This window comes from Pipistrellus hanaki, assembly GCF_964339955.1.
Source record: "Pipistrellus hanaki genome assembly, chromosome: 15".
Lineage (NCBI taxonomy): Eukaryota > Metazoa > Chordata > Mammalia > Chiroptera > Vespertilionidae > Pipistrellus > Pipistrellus hanaki.
The window spans coordinates 46,716,178-46,731,592 of record NC_140517.1 but is presented as its reverse complement, the minus strand read 5'-3'; the positions used below and the strand labels follow the sequence as shown (position 1 = coordinate 46,731,592).

The 15,415-nt window shown below is 63.8% G+C and overlaps 1 protein-coding gene across 4 annotated transcripts; it reads left to right on the top strand.

Annotated features, from left to right (window-relative positions):
- The first annotated feature begins 398 nt into the window (after positions 1–398).
- On the top strand, positions 399–14,734 carry KCNC3 (potassium voltage-gated channel subfamily C member 3). Of its 4 annotated transcripts, none has more exons than XM_084905928.1 (5): positions 399–3,051; positions 7,046–8,156; positions 10,031–10,222; positions 10,487–10,583; positions 14,507–14,734. In XM_084905928.1, exons 1-4 carry the CDS (start codon positions 2,173–2,175, stop codon positions 10,558–10,560), a joined length of 2,256 nt encoding a protein of 751 aa, XP_084762054.1. In that variant the 5' UTR covers positions 399–2,172; the 3' UTR covers positions 10,561–10,583; positions 14,507–14,734. The 4 variants fall into 4 exon arrangements, with proteins under 4 accessions (XP_084762054.1, XP_084762053.1, XP_084762055.1 ...); XM_084905927.1 differs by having other exon boundaries at positions 10,457–10,583; XM_084905929.1 differs by lacking the exon at positions 10,487–10,583 and adding an exon at positions 13,565–13,624 and having other exon boundaries at positions 400–3,051.
- The last annotated feature ends 681 nt before the right edge of the window (positions 14,735–15,415 follow it).

Genomic DNA, 15,415 nt, shown 5'->3' with positions numbered 1-15,415 from the left:
TGGATGGGGACAGACAGAAAGAGAAAGGGCTGAGAGAGAGAAAAGGCAGCGGGGGAGTGCGGATCAGAGGAGGGGGAAAGGGCACAGGGAGGGAGGGAGGCCAGATGACAAGGGTGATGGGGACAGGCCCAGATGGATGGGCAGAGATCCAGAGAGTGGGAGAGAAAGCCTGGGGACGGGGGACAGTGTAGGACAGAGAAACAAAGAGGAGGGACAGAGGCCCGGGAAATTGGGGGGTGAAGGGGGGGGGGGGTAAAAGCAAAGGCCCAGAGAGAAAGGAAAGTCCCAAGGAAAAAGGCATAAAGACCAACAGGAAGAGACTGGGGGTGGGAATACCGAGGCACGGCGGCGGGAGCGGATCCTGAGGCTCAGAAGAGGGGCAAAGACTCTGAAGAAGGAGAGGGGACACATTCAGAAAGCAATGGGACAGCGACCCAGCGGGAGGGAGACCTAGAAGTGTGAGAGCAGAGACGGGAGCACAGATGTTTAGAGAAAAGGGCTAAAAAGAAACACAGGAATGGGAGCGGGGCGCAGGTGGGGGGGCGCGATACGAACCAGCCGCCGCACCTGCAGAAGGAGGCGGCGGGCCAGGGACGCGGCAGCGGGAGGGACCCCCACAGCCCTGACCGGCCCCCTCCGCTCCCGCAGGCCCCGCCTCCTCGCGCCGCAGCCGCGCCGCAGCCGCTGGCCCCGCCCCCGCCTGCGCCCGCGCCTAGGACCGCCGCGGGACCGCAGACCTGGCTCTGGCCCCGCCCACCACAGGCCCCGCCCACTTCCATCTCTCTCCTCCAACCAGGGCTCGCACCTCACCCCGCCCTCTTTCCTATTGGCCCCGCCTATTGCTTCCGCCGCTGTGCTTGCTGGCGCTTGGGTTTCTCCCTCTTCCTGCCTCAGGGCTCCTTCTTCCCCACTCCTCATCCATCCTGTGGACCTCTTCTCTGCAGCCGGTCGTTATCGAGACCTTGTCTTCTTTCTCCCACCAGCTGGAAGTTTTCGCCCCGCCCTCCAAGTCCCTATTGACCCTTAGGACTCTCTCCCCTTTGCAGGCCCCCCCCCTGCCCCCTTGCAGCCTGGTAGTTTTGTACTCGTTTCAGGTCCCTTAGCATCCCCCTCCTCCCACCTTCCGTTCTTCCCCCTCCTCCCATCTCCCGTTCTTTATTCTCTTGGACTCGCCTCGCCCCAGACTAGTCTAGTTGCTTTCTAGCCCCTCAAAGCCTCGCGCCTCCCTTAGTCTCGTCTTCCCTCAGCTCATTCAAGAGGCTTTCTACCATTCTGAGACCCCGTCCACCTTCCTCAATCCTGACACTAATTTATCCCGGTCCAGCCCCATCTAATTAGGCCAAGTTTGCAGCCCCGGGCCCGCCCCTTCTTTACCCTGTCCCAACGGAAATTCTTAGCCAGACGCTTTCAGGTTTACAGGGCTCGCTCACTGGGCTTCGGTTCCTGGAACCCCTGCCCTGTCCCCTGTCAGTCCAGCAGCCTAGTGCCATTTCTCGAGACTGTACCCTCCACTCTCCATTTCCAGCTCCCCGCCTTCCTTTCGTCCCGTCTCCTCAATCTCCAGACCAATCAAGAAGTTTCTACTATATGTTTTCCGACCCCGCCTCTTTTTAAGATCCGCCCTTTCTAGTCCCAGCAAAGTTAGGAGCCCAACCCCACAGTCTCCATCTGTCCCCCCCCCCCTCCTCCACCAGATTCTGCTTATCCACCTCTTTAGGTTCGGGCCCCCTTCTCTGTCCAATCAGAATGGTCTCTCCGGTTGTGGCCCCGCCCCCTAGCTCAGTCTGTCATGGCCAGTCCTGCCTCTTTAAATAGTTTGGACTCGGTCCTTTTTCTCTGCTCCGCCCCATCCTTTTTTTTCAATTATATCTAACCCCGCCTCCTTCGTTCTCTGCGCTGCCAAGCCAGCCTACATGACCGCCTTCTTTAACACCTCGCCGCCAATCGGTGTGTCTCATTGGCTGCCCCGCCCCATTCAGCTTGGCCGGGTTAGAGTCCCAACCCTTTTCTCTCTGCTTCAACTCCGCCCCACCATCCTTCTGGCCAATCACGTTCGTTGCTTCCCTCTTTAGGCCCGCCCCTCCGTGTATAGTTTCCCCACCCAATCACGTCTGCCGTTCCCCATAGGCCCCGCCCACCGAGGCCCCGCCCCTCCGGCCCCGCCCCCGTCCAATGCTGAGCTCAGTCTGCGTCTCGTCCTTCCGCGGGCGCCAGGGGGCCGGCAAGCAGCAGCCCGCACCGCCGCCGCAGCCTCCCGACTCCCCGCCGCCGCCGCCGCCGCCGCCGCTGCAGCAGCAGCAGCCGCAGCCTGCGCAGCCCGGCCCCGCCGCGTCCCCGGCGGGCGCCCCGGCATCCCGCGGGCCCGGGCACCGGCGCGCCGAGCCATGCCCCGGGCTGCCGGCGGCGGCCATGGGGCGGCACAGCGGCGGCGGTGGCGACAGCGACAAGATCGTGATCAACGTGGGCGGCGTGCGCCATGAGACGTACCGCTCGACGCTGCGCACCCTCCCGGGGACGCGGCTGGCCTGCCTGACGGAGCCCGAGGCGGCGGCGCGCTTCGACTACGACCCCGGCACCGACGAGTTCTTCTTCGACCGGCACCCGGGCGTCTTCGCCTACGTGCTCAACTACTACCGCACCGGCAAGCTGCACTGCCCGTCCGACGTGTGCGGGCCGCTGTTCGAGGAGGAGCTCGGCTTCTGGGGCATCGACGAGACCGACGTGGAGGCCTGCTGCTGGATGACCTACCGGCAGCACCGCGATGCCGAGGAGGCGCTCGACTCCTTTGAGGCGCCCGACTCCGCGGGCGGCGCCAACGCCTCCAACGCCGCGGGCGCCCACGACGGGGGCCTGGACGACGAGGCGGGCGTGGGCGGCGGCGGCCTGGACGGCGCGGGCGGCGAGCTCAAGCGCCTCTGCTTCCAGGAGGCGGGCGGCGGCGCCGGGGGACCGCCAGGGGGCGCGGGCGGCGCGGGCGGCACGTGGTGGCGCCGCTGGCAACCTCGCGTGTGGGCGCTCTTCGAGGACCCCTACTCGTCGCGGGCAGCCAGGGTGAGCGCGCTGTCGGAGCCCCCGACCCTCTCCCCTCTCCCCACCCCTCCCCGCGCGCTCCCAGACCCTCAGGAGCGCCCCATCCAGCCTCAGATTCCCATGGGCACTCCTTAGCACACACCCCCTGGTCCTGGGCATCCTTAGATCATCAGACGTTTCTCCAACCTTCCGAATCCCCCATTCCCTTTCAACCCTCACCCCGCTTCTCTGCATCACCCCGCCTCGACCCTTAGGAACTCCCTCCCGGGCCCCTGTGAACAACCTCACCCAGGGGACCTTCAGAAGCCCTCAGTCACCGGAACCCTTCTAAGCTCCTTCTCACTTCTCTTGGGCACCCCCAGACCCTCCGAAGACCCTTCCCCAGCCCTCAGGTTCTTGGACCTTCTCCAGACCCTCAGAAAAGTGTCCCAAGCTCTGTGCAAACTGCCCCCTTCCTTTGCCCCTGCAGATCCCCTCCTGCACTACCCCCAGCCTCCTCTCCAGCCCTCACTTCCTCAGACTCTTCCCAGCAGCTCCTGTGCCTTTTCCCTTTGCCCCTCCCCCTGACCCCCTCCAAGTTAGGGTCCCCTGGCTATTTTTGAACTCCCCTGTCTCAGAAGACTCCCGCACCCCAGCCTCAGAGCCTCCTGGACCCCTCTGAACCTCCAAACCACTTGCTCTGGCTAGGGCACCTCCCCCTCTCCCTCCCCGTCACTGCAACAGTAAATCTTGGGACATTTTTTCTCCTGGGACCTTCGGGACCCCTCTGTTCAAGTCCCTTCCTGCATCCTCCACGCCAGTTCGCATCCCAAGGACTTTCCCATAAAGCTCGAGACCTCCCCAGAGCCTTTCTTTCCCATTCCTCAGTTTCTCCCGACCCCCCCCCCCCCGCAATATGCGTGTCTCCTTCAGAGCCTCCCATATGCTCTCCAGAATGCCTCCTCTTCACCCCCAGCTTCTCCCTCCCCTCACTTACTGCACAGCCCATCCCTCTCTCCGGGACAACCCCCTGCCCCCCAACTCCCAGCAGCTGTCCTAGTAGATGAATGACTTTTTCCTCTGCTGCAGAACTTTAAGCTTAATCCTCGGGACCTCCCTCAAGTGATCAGCCCCACAACTTTCTTCTCAAAACAGTTCCCACTTCTTCCCTGCCTTGGTATCCTCAGGACCCCAGCCCTGCTCGCTCCCCCTTTCCCAAGATGACCCCCCAACACACACACACACACACACACACACACACACACACACACAAACACAGTCCAAAGCCCTGGACTGAGCGCCTCGGCTTCTCCCCCATCCCCAAGGTGAACAAAGAGGGTACCCCCTCCAGTCTCATCTCCTTGAAATTCCAAATTCCACCCCCCTCCCCGCAGCTCCCTTTACGTCCCCCCAAAACTTTTATAACTTGAAACATTCCTAACTTCCTAGGCTCAATAGCTACCCTTCCCCCCCAGTTCTGCCTTTCTCATCCTAACTTCCTCCCGGTGCTGGAAGAGAGGAGAGCAGTTCAAAACGGGGGGGATTAGAGGGAACGAGGGGCGACTTCAGGGACCCCTCGTAGCCTCCTGGGGACACACACACCCAGAGGAGCCGGTTCTGCCCCCTCCCCCCTCCGTGCCGCGTCCTGAGACGGGAAGGACACGGAGCCGCAGTGCCGCATTCACGCTGGGGGAGGGCACGAGGGGGAGGGGGGGCCCGGAGGCACCGCATAAAGTTTGGTCCCCGGGAAGCGCTGAGTTGGCGAGATTTGGGGTTGGGTGGGGATAGGTGAGGAGGACGAGGTACAGAAGGGACGTGGCCCTAGATGCCCCCTCAAGCTTCCCAGGGCTCTTTCCCCCCCCCCCCCCTGGCCTGGGGTGCCCTTCCTTCTTGCCACCCCATTGGAGGGTCCTGAGGTGAGGCTGGATGTCCGGGACAGCTTTGGGGGGAAGGGGGTCACTCATTTACTCCGCAAATATATTTTGAGTGCCCTCAGCATGCCGGTCCCTTTCCAGCCTCCCAAGTGGATAGTTTAGCAGAGGTAGGAGCTGAGGCCAATGGAAAGTGGGGGGTGTCCACTATTCCCCTCCCCCGCCCCCCGACAGACACACACACACACACACACACACACACACTCCCTTCTTCGTAATCTCTCCTTCCTTTACAGGGACTTCAGGTCCTACTCTGCTTTTGAACCGTCTGGGAACAGGGGGTTAAACCAGTCCCCACGCTGTGCCCTGCGGGAGCCCCCCTTTCTGTCTGTGTCCCGGGCGGGAAGGAGTTAAACTTGCTCCGGGCCCGCGGCCTCCCGCTGGGAAGCGGCGGCACTGCGGCTGCGCACCGCCCGCTCCGCCGCGGCGCCGAAGGGGTTAAGGCGGCTCCTAGCTGCCGCGGCTGCGCACTGCGGCGGGGGAGCTGTCCGCGGTGCTGGCCGCCGCGCCCGCCCCCCGGCCCGGCCGCCCGCCCCCACTGCGGTGCCGCAGCCGCTCCGGGCATGCGCTCTGCGGCGGCCCGTGGCCTCTTAAACCACTGCGGAGAAACGGAGGGGGGGCGGGGCGGAGAGGGCGCCCGCTGACCCTCAGCCCAAGGCTTAGGGTCTCTGCAGCCTGACCCTGGCCCCCCTCTTTTCTCTGCCCCTCCGCCTCGTCTCTCCACGTGATGAAAGCCCCAACACTCATCCCCTTCCCTCTCCCAGGACTAGCCTCATAGCCCACTCTCCTCTCCAGGGGCCTCCTCCATCCCCTTCTCCCAGATCTAGACCTGCCCTCTCCCTTCCTCAGGGCTTTCATCAAATCCCACAACCTGTTCGGCGGGGTTCTAGTCCTCCCCCCAACCGAAATGGCCAGGCTCGCCTCCACTCGCGCTTCTCTGCACCTCTGAGAGGCCGCTCACCTTTCTTTGGCCCTAGTCCTGCCCTTTCCGCAAGGGCCAGGCCCCTGACCCTCCCTCCCCTTTGAGGGCCTTAAACCCCACCTCTCCACCTGCACCTGTACCCCCTCCCCTTTTGCAGACTTGACACTTCACTTCTCCCACCTTCAGGGCCCTAACGGCTCCCTCCACTTTGTGGTTCCGCCCCTGTCCTGTCCTCTTGGGGAAGGGCCTCACCCAGCCCTCTCACTTTTCTGGGGCACAGACATTGGCACCAAGGTCCTTACACCCTGCCTCCTTGCCCCCCACTAACTGATGCCCCCATGGCCTCATAAGAGCTCCGACCTCACTGAGTTCCAGACACTGGGCCAAGCGCTGTTTTTTTTTTTGCTGCAAGGCTTTTTGTCCACTCATCTAATGTCATCCTCGTAATAATCCTGCAAAAACTAATTGCTTTGCCCAAGCTAGGCAGAGGGAAGGCTGGATTCAAAGCCAAGATTTTACTGTTAGCACCTCATGATTCCCCCTTCCCCCCTTCCCCAACCCTCCGCTCCAAGCCCACCTCCAGATCTTCTGAGATACAGAGGGTGAGCGATCTCTGTCTCACCTGAGCCCAGAGATTGACACGGGGAATCAGAGGGTGGTGGTGGGGGTTGGGGGGGGGTAGAGAGAGTGGGAGGTGGGGTGGTCTAGGCCAGTGGTCGGCAAACTCATCAGTCAACAGAGCCAAATACCAACAGTACAACGATTTAAATTTCTCTTGAGAGCCACATTTTTTTAAACTTCTGACGCCACTTTGTCAAAACAGACTTGCCCAGGCCGTGGTATTTTGTGGAAGAGCCACACTCAAGGGGGCCAAAGAGCTGCATGCGGCTCGCGAGCCGCAGTTTGCCGACCGTGGGTCTAGGCCACAGAGCCTGAGGCCAGCAATTGCTGTTTTCAGGACAGAAGTTGCCCGTGGGCTGCGGCTACGGGGCCAGCTTCTCTCCTGAGCCGGGGGACAGCGGCCTGGCCCTCTGCCTTCCCTTCTGCAGCTTCCGTGGGGAGAGGGGGGCATCAGGGCTGGGAAAGGAGCCCCTGGGAGGGTCCCGTGGAGATGGCGGCGAGGCGACCAGATGCCCGGGTCACCCTTTGCCTTCTCTCTCTCTCCCACCTGCCCCGCCCGCAGTATGTGGCCTTCGCCTCCCTCTTCTTCATCCTCATCTCCATCACCACCTTCTGCCTGGAGACCCACGAGGGCTTCATCCACATCATCAACAAGACGGTGACACAGGCCTCCCCGATCCCCGGGGCCCCGCCCGAGAACGTCACCAACTTCGAGGTGGAGACGGAGCCCTTCCTGACCTACGTGGAGGGCGTGTGCGTGGTCTGGTTCACCTTCGAGTTCCTCATGCGCATCACCTTCTGCCCGGACAAGGTGGAGTTCCTCAAGAGCAGCCTCAACATCATCGACTGCGTGGCCATCCTGCCCTTCTACCTGGAGGTGGGGCTGTCGGGCCTGAGCTCCAAGGCCGCCAAGGACGTGCTGGGCTTCCTGCGGGTGGTGCGCTTCGTGCGCATCCTGCGCATCTTCAAGCTCACGCGCCACTTCGTGGGGCTGCGGGTGCTGGGCCACACGCTGCGCGCCAGCACCAACGAGTTCCTGCTGCTCATCATCTTCCTGGCGCTGGGCGTGCTCATCTTCGCCACCATGATCTACTACGCCGAGCGCATCGGCGCAGACCCGGACGACATCCTGGGCTCGAACCACACCTACTTCAAGAACATCCCCATCGGCTTCTGGTGGGCCGTGGTCACCATGACGACCCTGGGCTACGGAGACATGTACCCCAAGACGTGGTCGGGGATGCTGGTCGGGGCGCTGTGCGCGCTGGCCGGGGTGCTGACCATCGCCATGCCCGTGCCCGTCATCGTCAACAACTTCGGCATGTACTACTCGCTGGCCATGGCCAAGCAGAAGCTGCCCAAGAAGAAGAACAAACACATCCCCCGGCCCCCGCTGCCCGGCTCGCCCAACTACTGCAAGCCCGAGCCGCCCCTGCCGCCCCTGCCCCCCCCTCACCACGGCAGCAGCGGCGGCATCAGCCCCCCGCCCCCCATCAGCCCGCCCTCCATGGGGGTGACTATGGCCGGGGCCTACCCTCCGGGGCCCCACTCGCACCCCGGGCTGCTCAGGGGGGGCGCGGGCGGGCTCGGGATCATGGGGCTGCCCCCCCTGCCGGCCCCCGGGGAGCCTTGCCCGCTGGCTCAGGAGGAAGTGATTGAGATCAACCGGGCAGGTGAGGAGAGGGCATGAGGGGCTGGGGGGGCACCGGCCCAGATGCATGGGAGGAGGTGGGGAGGTTTGGAGGGGGGGCAGGAGGTGGGTGCCGAGGTTCAGAGACGGGATGGTCAGCAACAGAGAGGGGAGAGGAGAGGGAATGGCAGTTGCTGAGATCGGAGAAGTGGCACGGACACAGGCAATGGCAGAGAGAGATTTCGCGTGAAAGCCAGTTTTGGGGAGAAACAGACTTGCAGCCAGAGCGTTCAGAGGGACCCAGGGGCGAGGGGCGCACACGTGAACCTGGGCTGGCCGGAGAGGAGACCAAGAGGTAGTTTCAGCATCTGAGCTTCCCGGAGGAGAGCCTGAGAGGATGGCCCACAGGCCACAGTGTCTGGAACTACGAGATTGTCTCTGGGAAGGGATAGGGGGCAGAGACCCAGAGAGCGTGAGGGGTTGGCAGCAGAGAGTTCGGGCTGAGTAAGTCAGACCAAGAGAGGAGGTAAGACTTCAAACTGAAATCGAAGGGTCCGAGAGCGTCTAGGGGAGACCGGCCAGAGGGTGGGAAGGCCACGTGACAGGACAGTGACCTGGGACCCGAGGCCCAGGCTCTGCAGAGGGTCTGAGGTTCAGAGACGCCGCCCAGAGGAGGGGAGACCGGGAGACGGGAGTGGCCTGTGCCCGGGCCTGTGCCTCCCCCAGGGGAGCTGCCTCAGGCAGGGACTGGGGTGTCGTCTGGGAGGAGGGAGAGGCCGGTGGGCCCCACCCCCATGTCTTAAGTAGGTCAAGAAAGGGAGCTGGGCCGCCCGGCCCCCATCTTGCTCCCTCAGCCACTGACCCAGTTTCACACCAATTAAAAATAGCCCGAGTCAGAGCCTGGGGACCCCCACTCCCCCTCCCTCATCTGGCACCCTCTTAACCCTTCCACTGTGTCCTTCCCAGCGCCCCAGCCATCTACCCCCACCCAACACCCCACCCACCCAACTAACCACCCACCCAACTCTCTATCCACCCACCACCCCACCCACCTACCACCCCACCCACCCAACTAACCACCCACCCAACTCTCTATCCACCCAACACCCTACCACCCACCTACCCAACACCCCACCCACCCAACACCCTATCCACCCAACACCCCACCAAACCAACACCCCACCCACCCAGCATCCCACCCACCCAACACCCTACCCAGTCCTGCCTGACAGTTCACTTGACCCAATGACCCCCCAACACTCTGTCCCAGCCCCCTTCCCAGCATCCAGCTTGTTTCCCAGCCCCCTCTTGCTCATGTCCTCCCCACCCATCCCTCCAAATGCCCAGCACCCAGCCCCAGCCTGCCATTCCCAGCCCTGGCACCTGGCCTGACTAGCACTCCACACCTTCCTTCATCACCTTCATCCAACCCTGTCCCCTAACCACCTCTGCCTACCCTGTTGTCCTCAAAAGGCAACACCGTTCCGCCTTGGCCGGTGTTGCCCAGTGGTTAGAGTGCCAGCCTGTTCTCGGGTTCAATTCTCAGTCAAGGGCACGTACCTGGGTTGCAGCTTGATCCCCTGGGTGCAGGAGGCAAGCGATCGGTATGTCTCTCTCACATCGATGTTTCTCTCTCTGTCTCTCCCGCTCCCCCTTTCCCTTCCACTCTCTCTAAAAATCAATGGAAAAGTATCCTCAGGTGAGGGTTAACAAAAAATAAACCCCAAAACTCAACCTCCTTCCCCGTGACCCGCTCCCCAAATCCACCAGCCATGCCCCCCACACCCTGTTCCCAGCTGAGCCCCTCCTGTCATCTCCTGCCCCCCAGCCCGCCAGCACCCTGTCCCCGCGGGTCTCCCCGACCCTGCGTTCCCACGCTCACTCCTGCCTTTGTCTCCGTCCGGCCCCGGGCCACAGATCCCCGCCCCAACGGGGACCCGGCCGCAGCCGCGCTGGCCCACGAGGACTGCCCGGCCATCGACCAGCCCGCCATGTCCCCGGAGGACAAGAGCCCCATCACCCCCGGGAGCCGCGGCCGCTACAGCCGGGACCGGGCCTGCTTCCTGCTCACGGACTACGCCCCCTCCCCTGATGGCTCCATCCGGAAAGGTGAGGCGCCCCCCGCTGGCCGGGACCCTCCCTCTCTCGCCTCCCCTCGGGGAGGGGGGAGAGGGGGAGGGGGGGAGGTGATGGACTCCCCTCTCCCCGCTCCCTGGCCCCAAATCTCCTCCTTCCCAGACCCCCCCACCCCCTCCCCGAGTGTCCTCGCCACTGACCCTTCGCCTGTCTTTATTGCATCTCCATTCCCCCCCCCCCGACCCTCTGGCCTCTTCCCCACCCCAGCCACCGGTGCTCCCCCACTGCCCCCCCCAGACTGGCGTAAGCCAGGCCCCCCCAGCTTCTTGCCCGACCTCAACGCCAACGCTGCGGCCTGGATAGCCCCCTAGCGGACCAGCCCCCTCCCCCCGGGGTAAGTAGCTCCTGACCTCTGACCCCCCTCCTCTCGACTAACCCCCCCCCCCCCCCCCCCCCGAGAACATGCAGCCCCCACTGACCAAGACCCCCACCCCCGCCATGAAGAGCTCCATCTGATTAACCTCCGGTCCCGACGCCGACCCCACACCCACCCGCCCGGACCCGCCGGCTCCTCACTCACCCCCGGCACTGACCCCGCCTCCCACCATGTGCCTGCCCCCCGGCCCTCCCCACTGACCCATCCTCACCCCCGTCAACGCCTCTCGCCCTGCCTCCCCTTCTGGGTGTTCACCATCCCACCAAGAAAACGGGGTACACTCCCAGGATACTCTCCAGGGTGCGAGATGGGGAGAGAAAGACACGGCCACCCAGTCAGTCCCTTGTGGGTTGGCAGCTTAGCACCCACAGTCCCGCCCGGGACGTCAGCCAGCATAACGGGCCCCCCTCCCCGGAGCAGCCGGGAGGGGCAGACGCAGTCGGAGAAGGTCGCTGTTTGCGGTGAGGTGTGCACGTGGAGGCGGCAGGGCCCCGGGTAGGAGCAGGCCCCAGCGAAGGCTTTCGGAAGGAACCGGTCACTGATGGGGAAGGGGTCCCGTTAGACAGCGGTGACCAGAGCAGAGCCAGAGCCAGAGCCCGGCCGAGGCGGCGGCCACGAGGCAGGAAGGCAGGGCTGGCTGAGGCCGGGACTGTGGCCGGGGACGGAGAGAGAAGGTCCCTCTGGGTCCTTGGGATGGACTGGAGGGCAGGCCTGGGAGACTGGGGCAAGGGTCCATGGGGTCAGGGCTGTGAGGGAAGGAAGGAAGGAAGGAAGGAAGGAAGGAAGGAAGGAAGGAAGGAAGGAGAGAGAGGCAGAAGGAAAGAAGGAAGGAAGGAGAGAGGCAGAAGGAAGGAAGGAAGGAAGGAAGGAGAGAGAGAGGCAGAAGGAAGGAAGGAGAGAGAGGCGGAAGGAAGGAAGGAATGGAGGGAGGGAGGGAGGGAGGGAGGGAAGGAAGGAAGGAAGGAAGGAAGGAAGGAAGGAAGGAAGGAAGGAAGGAAGGAGAGAGAGGCACAGGAGGAAGGAAGGAAGGAAGGAGAGAGAGGCGGAAGGAAGGAAGGAGAGAGAGGCGGAAGGAAGGAAGGAAGGAAGGAAGGAAGGAAGGAGAGAGGCGGAAGGAAGGAAGGAATGGAGGGATTGAGGGAGGGAAGGAAGGAAGGAAGGAAGGAAGGAAGGAAGGAGGCAGAGAGAGGCACAGGAGGAAAAGGGCTGGGGACTGGCCTGGGAGGTCCGGGACACGGTGAAGAGAGAGTTGTCAGTCAGTGAGTCATTCGGCAAACACAAACAAGCACTTCCCACCCGCCAGGAATTTAACACGCCTTCCCTAATGCTCACACCGCCCTGCGAGCCCCCAGCTCCATCCCCGCCCATTCATTCATTTAAATACGGACTCCCAAGGCCACCGTCACCTAGGGCTGCACAGAGCCAGGGTCTGCCCTCAGAGTTTATACTCCAGAGCGCAGGTGGGCACGCTGCGGCCCGCGGGCCAGCTCTGTCAGCCAGCGGTCTTGTCAATAAAACTTTATTGGAACATATCCCTGTTGTGCTCCCAGAGGAGACTGGAACAGTGAGGACAGAGGCCGTGCGGCTCACAGAGCCGAACATGTTCACTCCCTGGCCCTTTAAGGAAAAGTCTGATGCCCCCTGATGGGAGGCAGCAGAAATTAAACAAGTAAAAAAACAAACAAAAAAAAGTCTCTGGCCACTCTTAGGGCTGTGGAAGGGCTTTTGGAGGTGACACGAAAGATAAAGGTGGAAAGGCCTGCAGGGGAAGAGGGAACAGCAGGTGCAAAGGCCCTGGGGTCCCAGGTGGGCGAGCTTGGTGCCGGAAGGAACTGCCAGGAGGGGGTGAGGCCAGAGCTGAGCAGCCGCGGGGAGATGGGGAGAGGGGGAGAGGGGGGGAGGGGGAGAGGGGGCGGACAGCTTGTGCCCAAAGAGCAGGAGGCCGCTGGCCACAGTGAGGGGGTGAGGGCCTGAGGGGCTGCCAATGTGACCCATCACTTTCTCCCTTCCACAAACACCTGCGGACGCTGCCTTAGAAATAGGGGTACACCCCACATCCCTGCCGCAGCCTCCGGAGAGGCTGGAATGGGGGCTCCCCGTTGTGTCTCAGAAGTTCAGGGAGGGCCGTGACTGACCCAGGCCCCGCGGCAGAGGGGAGGACAGCCCAGGCTTCCGGTTCAGACAGAACCACCAGGGGGCTGTCAGGCTCTTGCTCCCTCCCTCCCCCTCCTTGTTGCCCTCCCCTCATGCCCTCTTCATTGTCATCTCATCACCAGCCCCTCCCCCCTCCCATCTCACCCCCCTCCCCGCTTGCACCCAGTCCCCTTCCCACTCTGTCCCCCTCCTTCAGGTCTGGACGGGCCCCTTGGAACGGAGGGGGGCCGGGGGAGTGGGGGGAGGGGAACGGGGGTGAGGGAGGGCTGGGCCGGGCCGGGGAGGGGGGCGGGGAGGTCTCTGCTTCTCTTGCCTCTGATGCCAAAATCCATTCATTGAACTCAAATAATGGCTGGAGCTGATGGGGCTGACTGGACCCTGGATCCCCCTCCCTCACTTCCCCCTCCCCCTCCCCCCACCCGCCCCCCCATGGCCTGCCCTCCTCTGCTGCTCCCTCCCCTTCCTCCTGGTGTGTCCCCCCACCCAGGACCGCTCCCTCCCTCATCTCCCCTCACCAGCCATCGGAGTCCAACCCTGGACACGTGCTCCCCTCCTCCCCAGCCTTCTCCTCCCTCCTCCCATCCCCCCCCCACCCCAGCCACCCCGGACGCTCCTCCCATATTTGATGTCTCTGGCCGCCCCATTTCACTGCTCCCCTCCCCCCGGAAAACACTAGAGAGGAGGAAGAGATCCGGCTTTTCTCCGACCCCCAACAGCGAGGCCATGCTGGGGGGCTCCCCGTGGCCGCCCTCCCCCGCCATGACTCTGTGTATTTCTGTCCCCAGCTCTTGTCACCGCCTGAGGCCTCCAGAGACCCTCGGTCCCCCCCTGCCCCTTCCCCCCAGGTTAGCAACGGGGACGGCTGGGAAGGGGCGTCCCCTAGGGAGTGGGCTCCCGACCCCTCAGGCTCTCCCTCCTGTGGTCTCAGACAGGCCCTGGCTTCCCAGAGACACCCCCCAGCCCCCTGCTCCATGACCTTAAACCCCATCTTAGATCCCCTTCCGGGCAGAAGGTTCCCATGGGCACTCCCTGGCCCCTGCCCGCCTTCAGGTGAGCCAGCCTGGCCCCTCTGACTGCTCTGCAGCTGTGGGGGCGCTCGGCCCCTCACAGCCCCTTCCTTCCCTCCACAAGTAGGTTAGCTCCCCCTGCAGGCCTGCCCGCGCCCTCCCGGCTGCACCCCTGCCTTCCACCTGAGCTCCCGCCCATGCCCCTGCTGCCACCATCCGCCTTGCTGCCCCCCCCCCATGCTCAGATGAGGGGGCCTGTGGGGGGCGGGGGGGGCGGGCTGCGTGGGGATGGGACGGGTGGGGGAGGCTCTGTGGGCGCCACCTGCCTCCTAACCCTGAGTCTCTCCCCCCTCCCCGTGTCTGACCCTTTCTCCTCGACGCCACTGACTGTGCGATTTGTTCACTTCTCTCTCTCTCTCCGTCTCCTCGGCCCGCCTGTCCGTGTCCGCCTCGCCCGCCCCGTCTGGCTGTGTCCCGGGCCCGACGGCTCTGTCTCTCCCGCGTGTCTCTCCTCTCGCCTTCTCTGTCTCTGGCTTTCCCTGCCCCCGCCTCTCTCCGGCTGGCTGGCGCCCTTTCTGGCTGTCTCTCTCCTGCCTCCCTCCCTCCCCTCCCTCGCTCTCTCCGTCTTGGGGTCTCTCTGCCTCTGGGACCCTCCCCCGCACCCTGACTCCACGCTTCCTCCCCGTGTTTCCGCCCCCCACCCCCACCCCCACCCCCCAGGTTACGAGAAATCCCGCAGCCTGAGCAGCATCGCGGGCCTGAGCGGCGTGTCTCTGCGCCTCGCGCCCCTAGCCACTCCCCCCGGCTCCCCCAGGGCCGCCCGCCGGGCCCCCCCCACCTTGCCCTCCATCCTCTAGCGCTCCCCTCCCCCCCGTGGGGGGACTCGGGGGTGACAGGGAAGAAGGTCAAAGGAGCTGGGGTTCGGGGAAAGGCTTTATTTTATATATATATATAAAAAATCAAAAAGTCAATAATATGCAACGGAGACGACCACCACGCCAGCAGACACCCCCGGGCCCCTCACCCCCACCCGGGCCGCAGGATGGAGGGGGAGGGGCCAAGCCCCACGCCCTCCAACTCTCCCCCCTCTCCCCCCCAAATAAAGCCTTCTCAGGTCTCCATGAGCCATAGGACACCCTCTCCCATCAGCTCGTGTAAATACGTCCAAATTATGCCAATTACATGGGGGGCACCTGCCCCCCACTGTGCATGCTCCAACCCGGACCCCCAACCCCAGCTCCACCTCAGCAGTGAGCGCCAGGGCTGCATGCCGCGCGGTTGAGGGGAGGGGCACTCTGGGGAGGGGGCGTGGAGCCTCGAGGGGGTCGGGTGGGGTGCAGGAGGGTCTCCTTGCCTCCTCCCCTCCCCCCTCCTGGAGGGCAGCCCATCCTGCATGGATCACAAATAAAAATTAGCGACCACACGGGGGAGGAGGGACAGCCATGCAGCCAACCACCCGAGCTGAGCTCAGATGGCAGAAGCGGGGCGCTGCGGCCAGCTGCTCCCTCAGCTTTGAGGAGGGTCCCTCTGGTGGACTGCACCCGTTCACCCCACCCCCACCCCCACAGGATCTGCTCGCCTCTGTGCTTGCTGCATGGACTCAGACCTCCTGGGAAGTCTGGCCCCAGC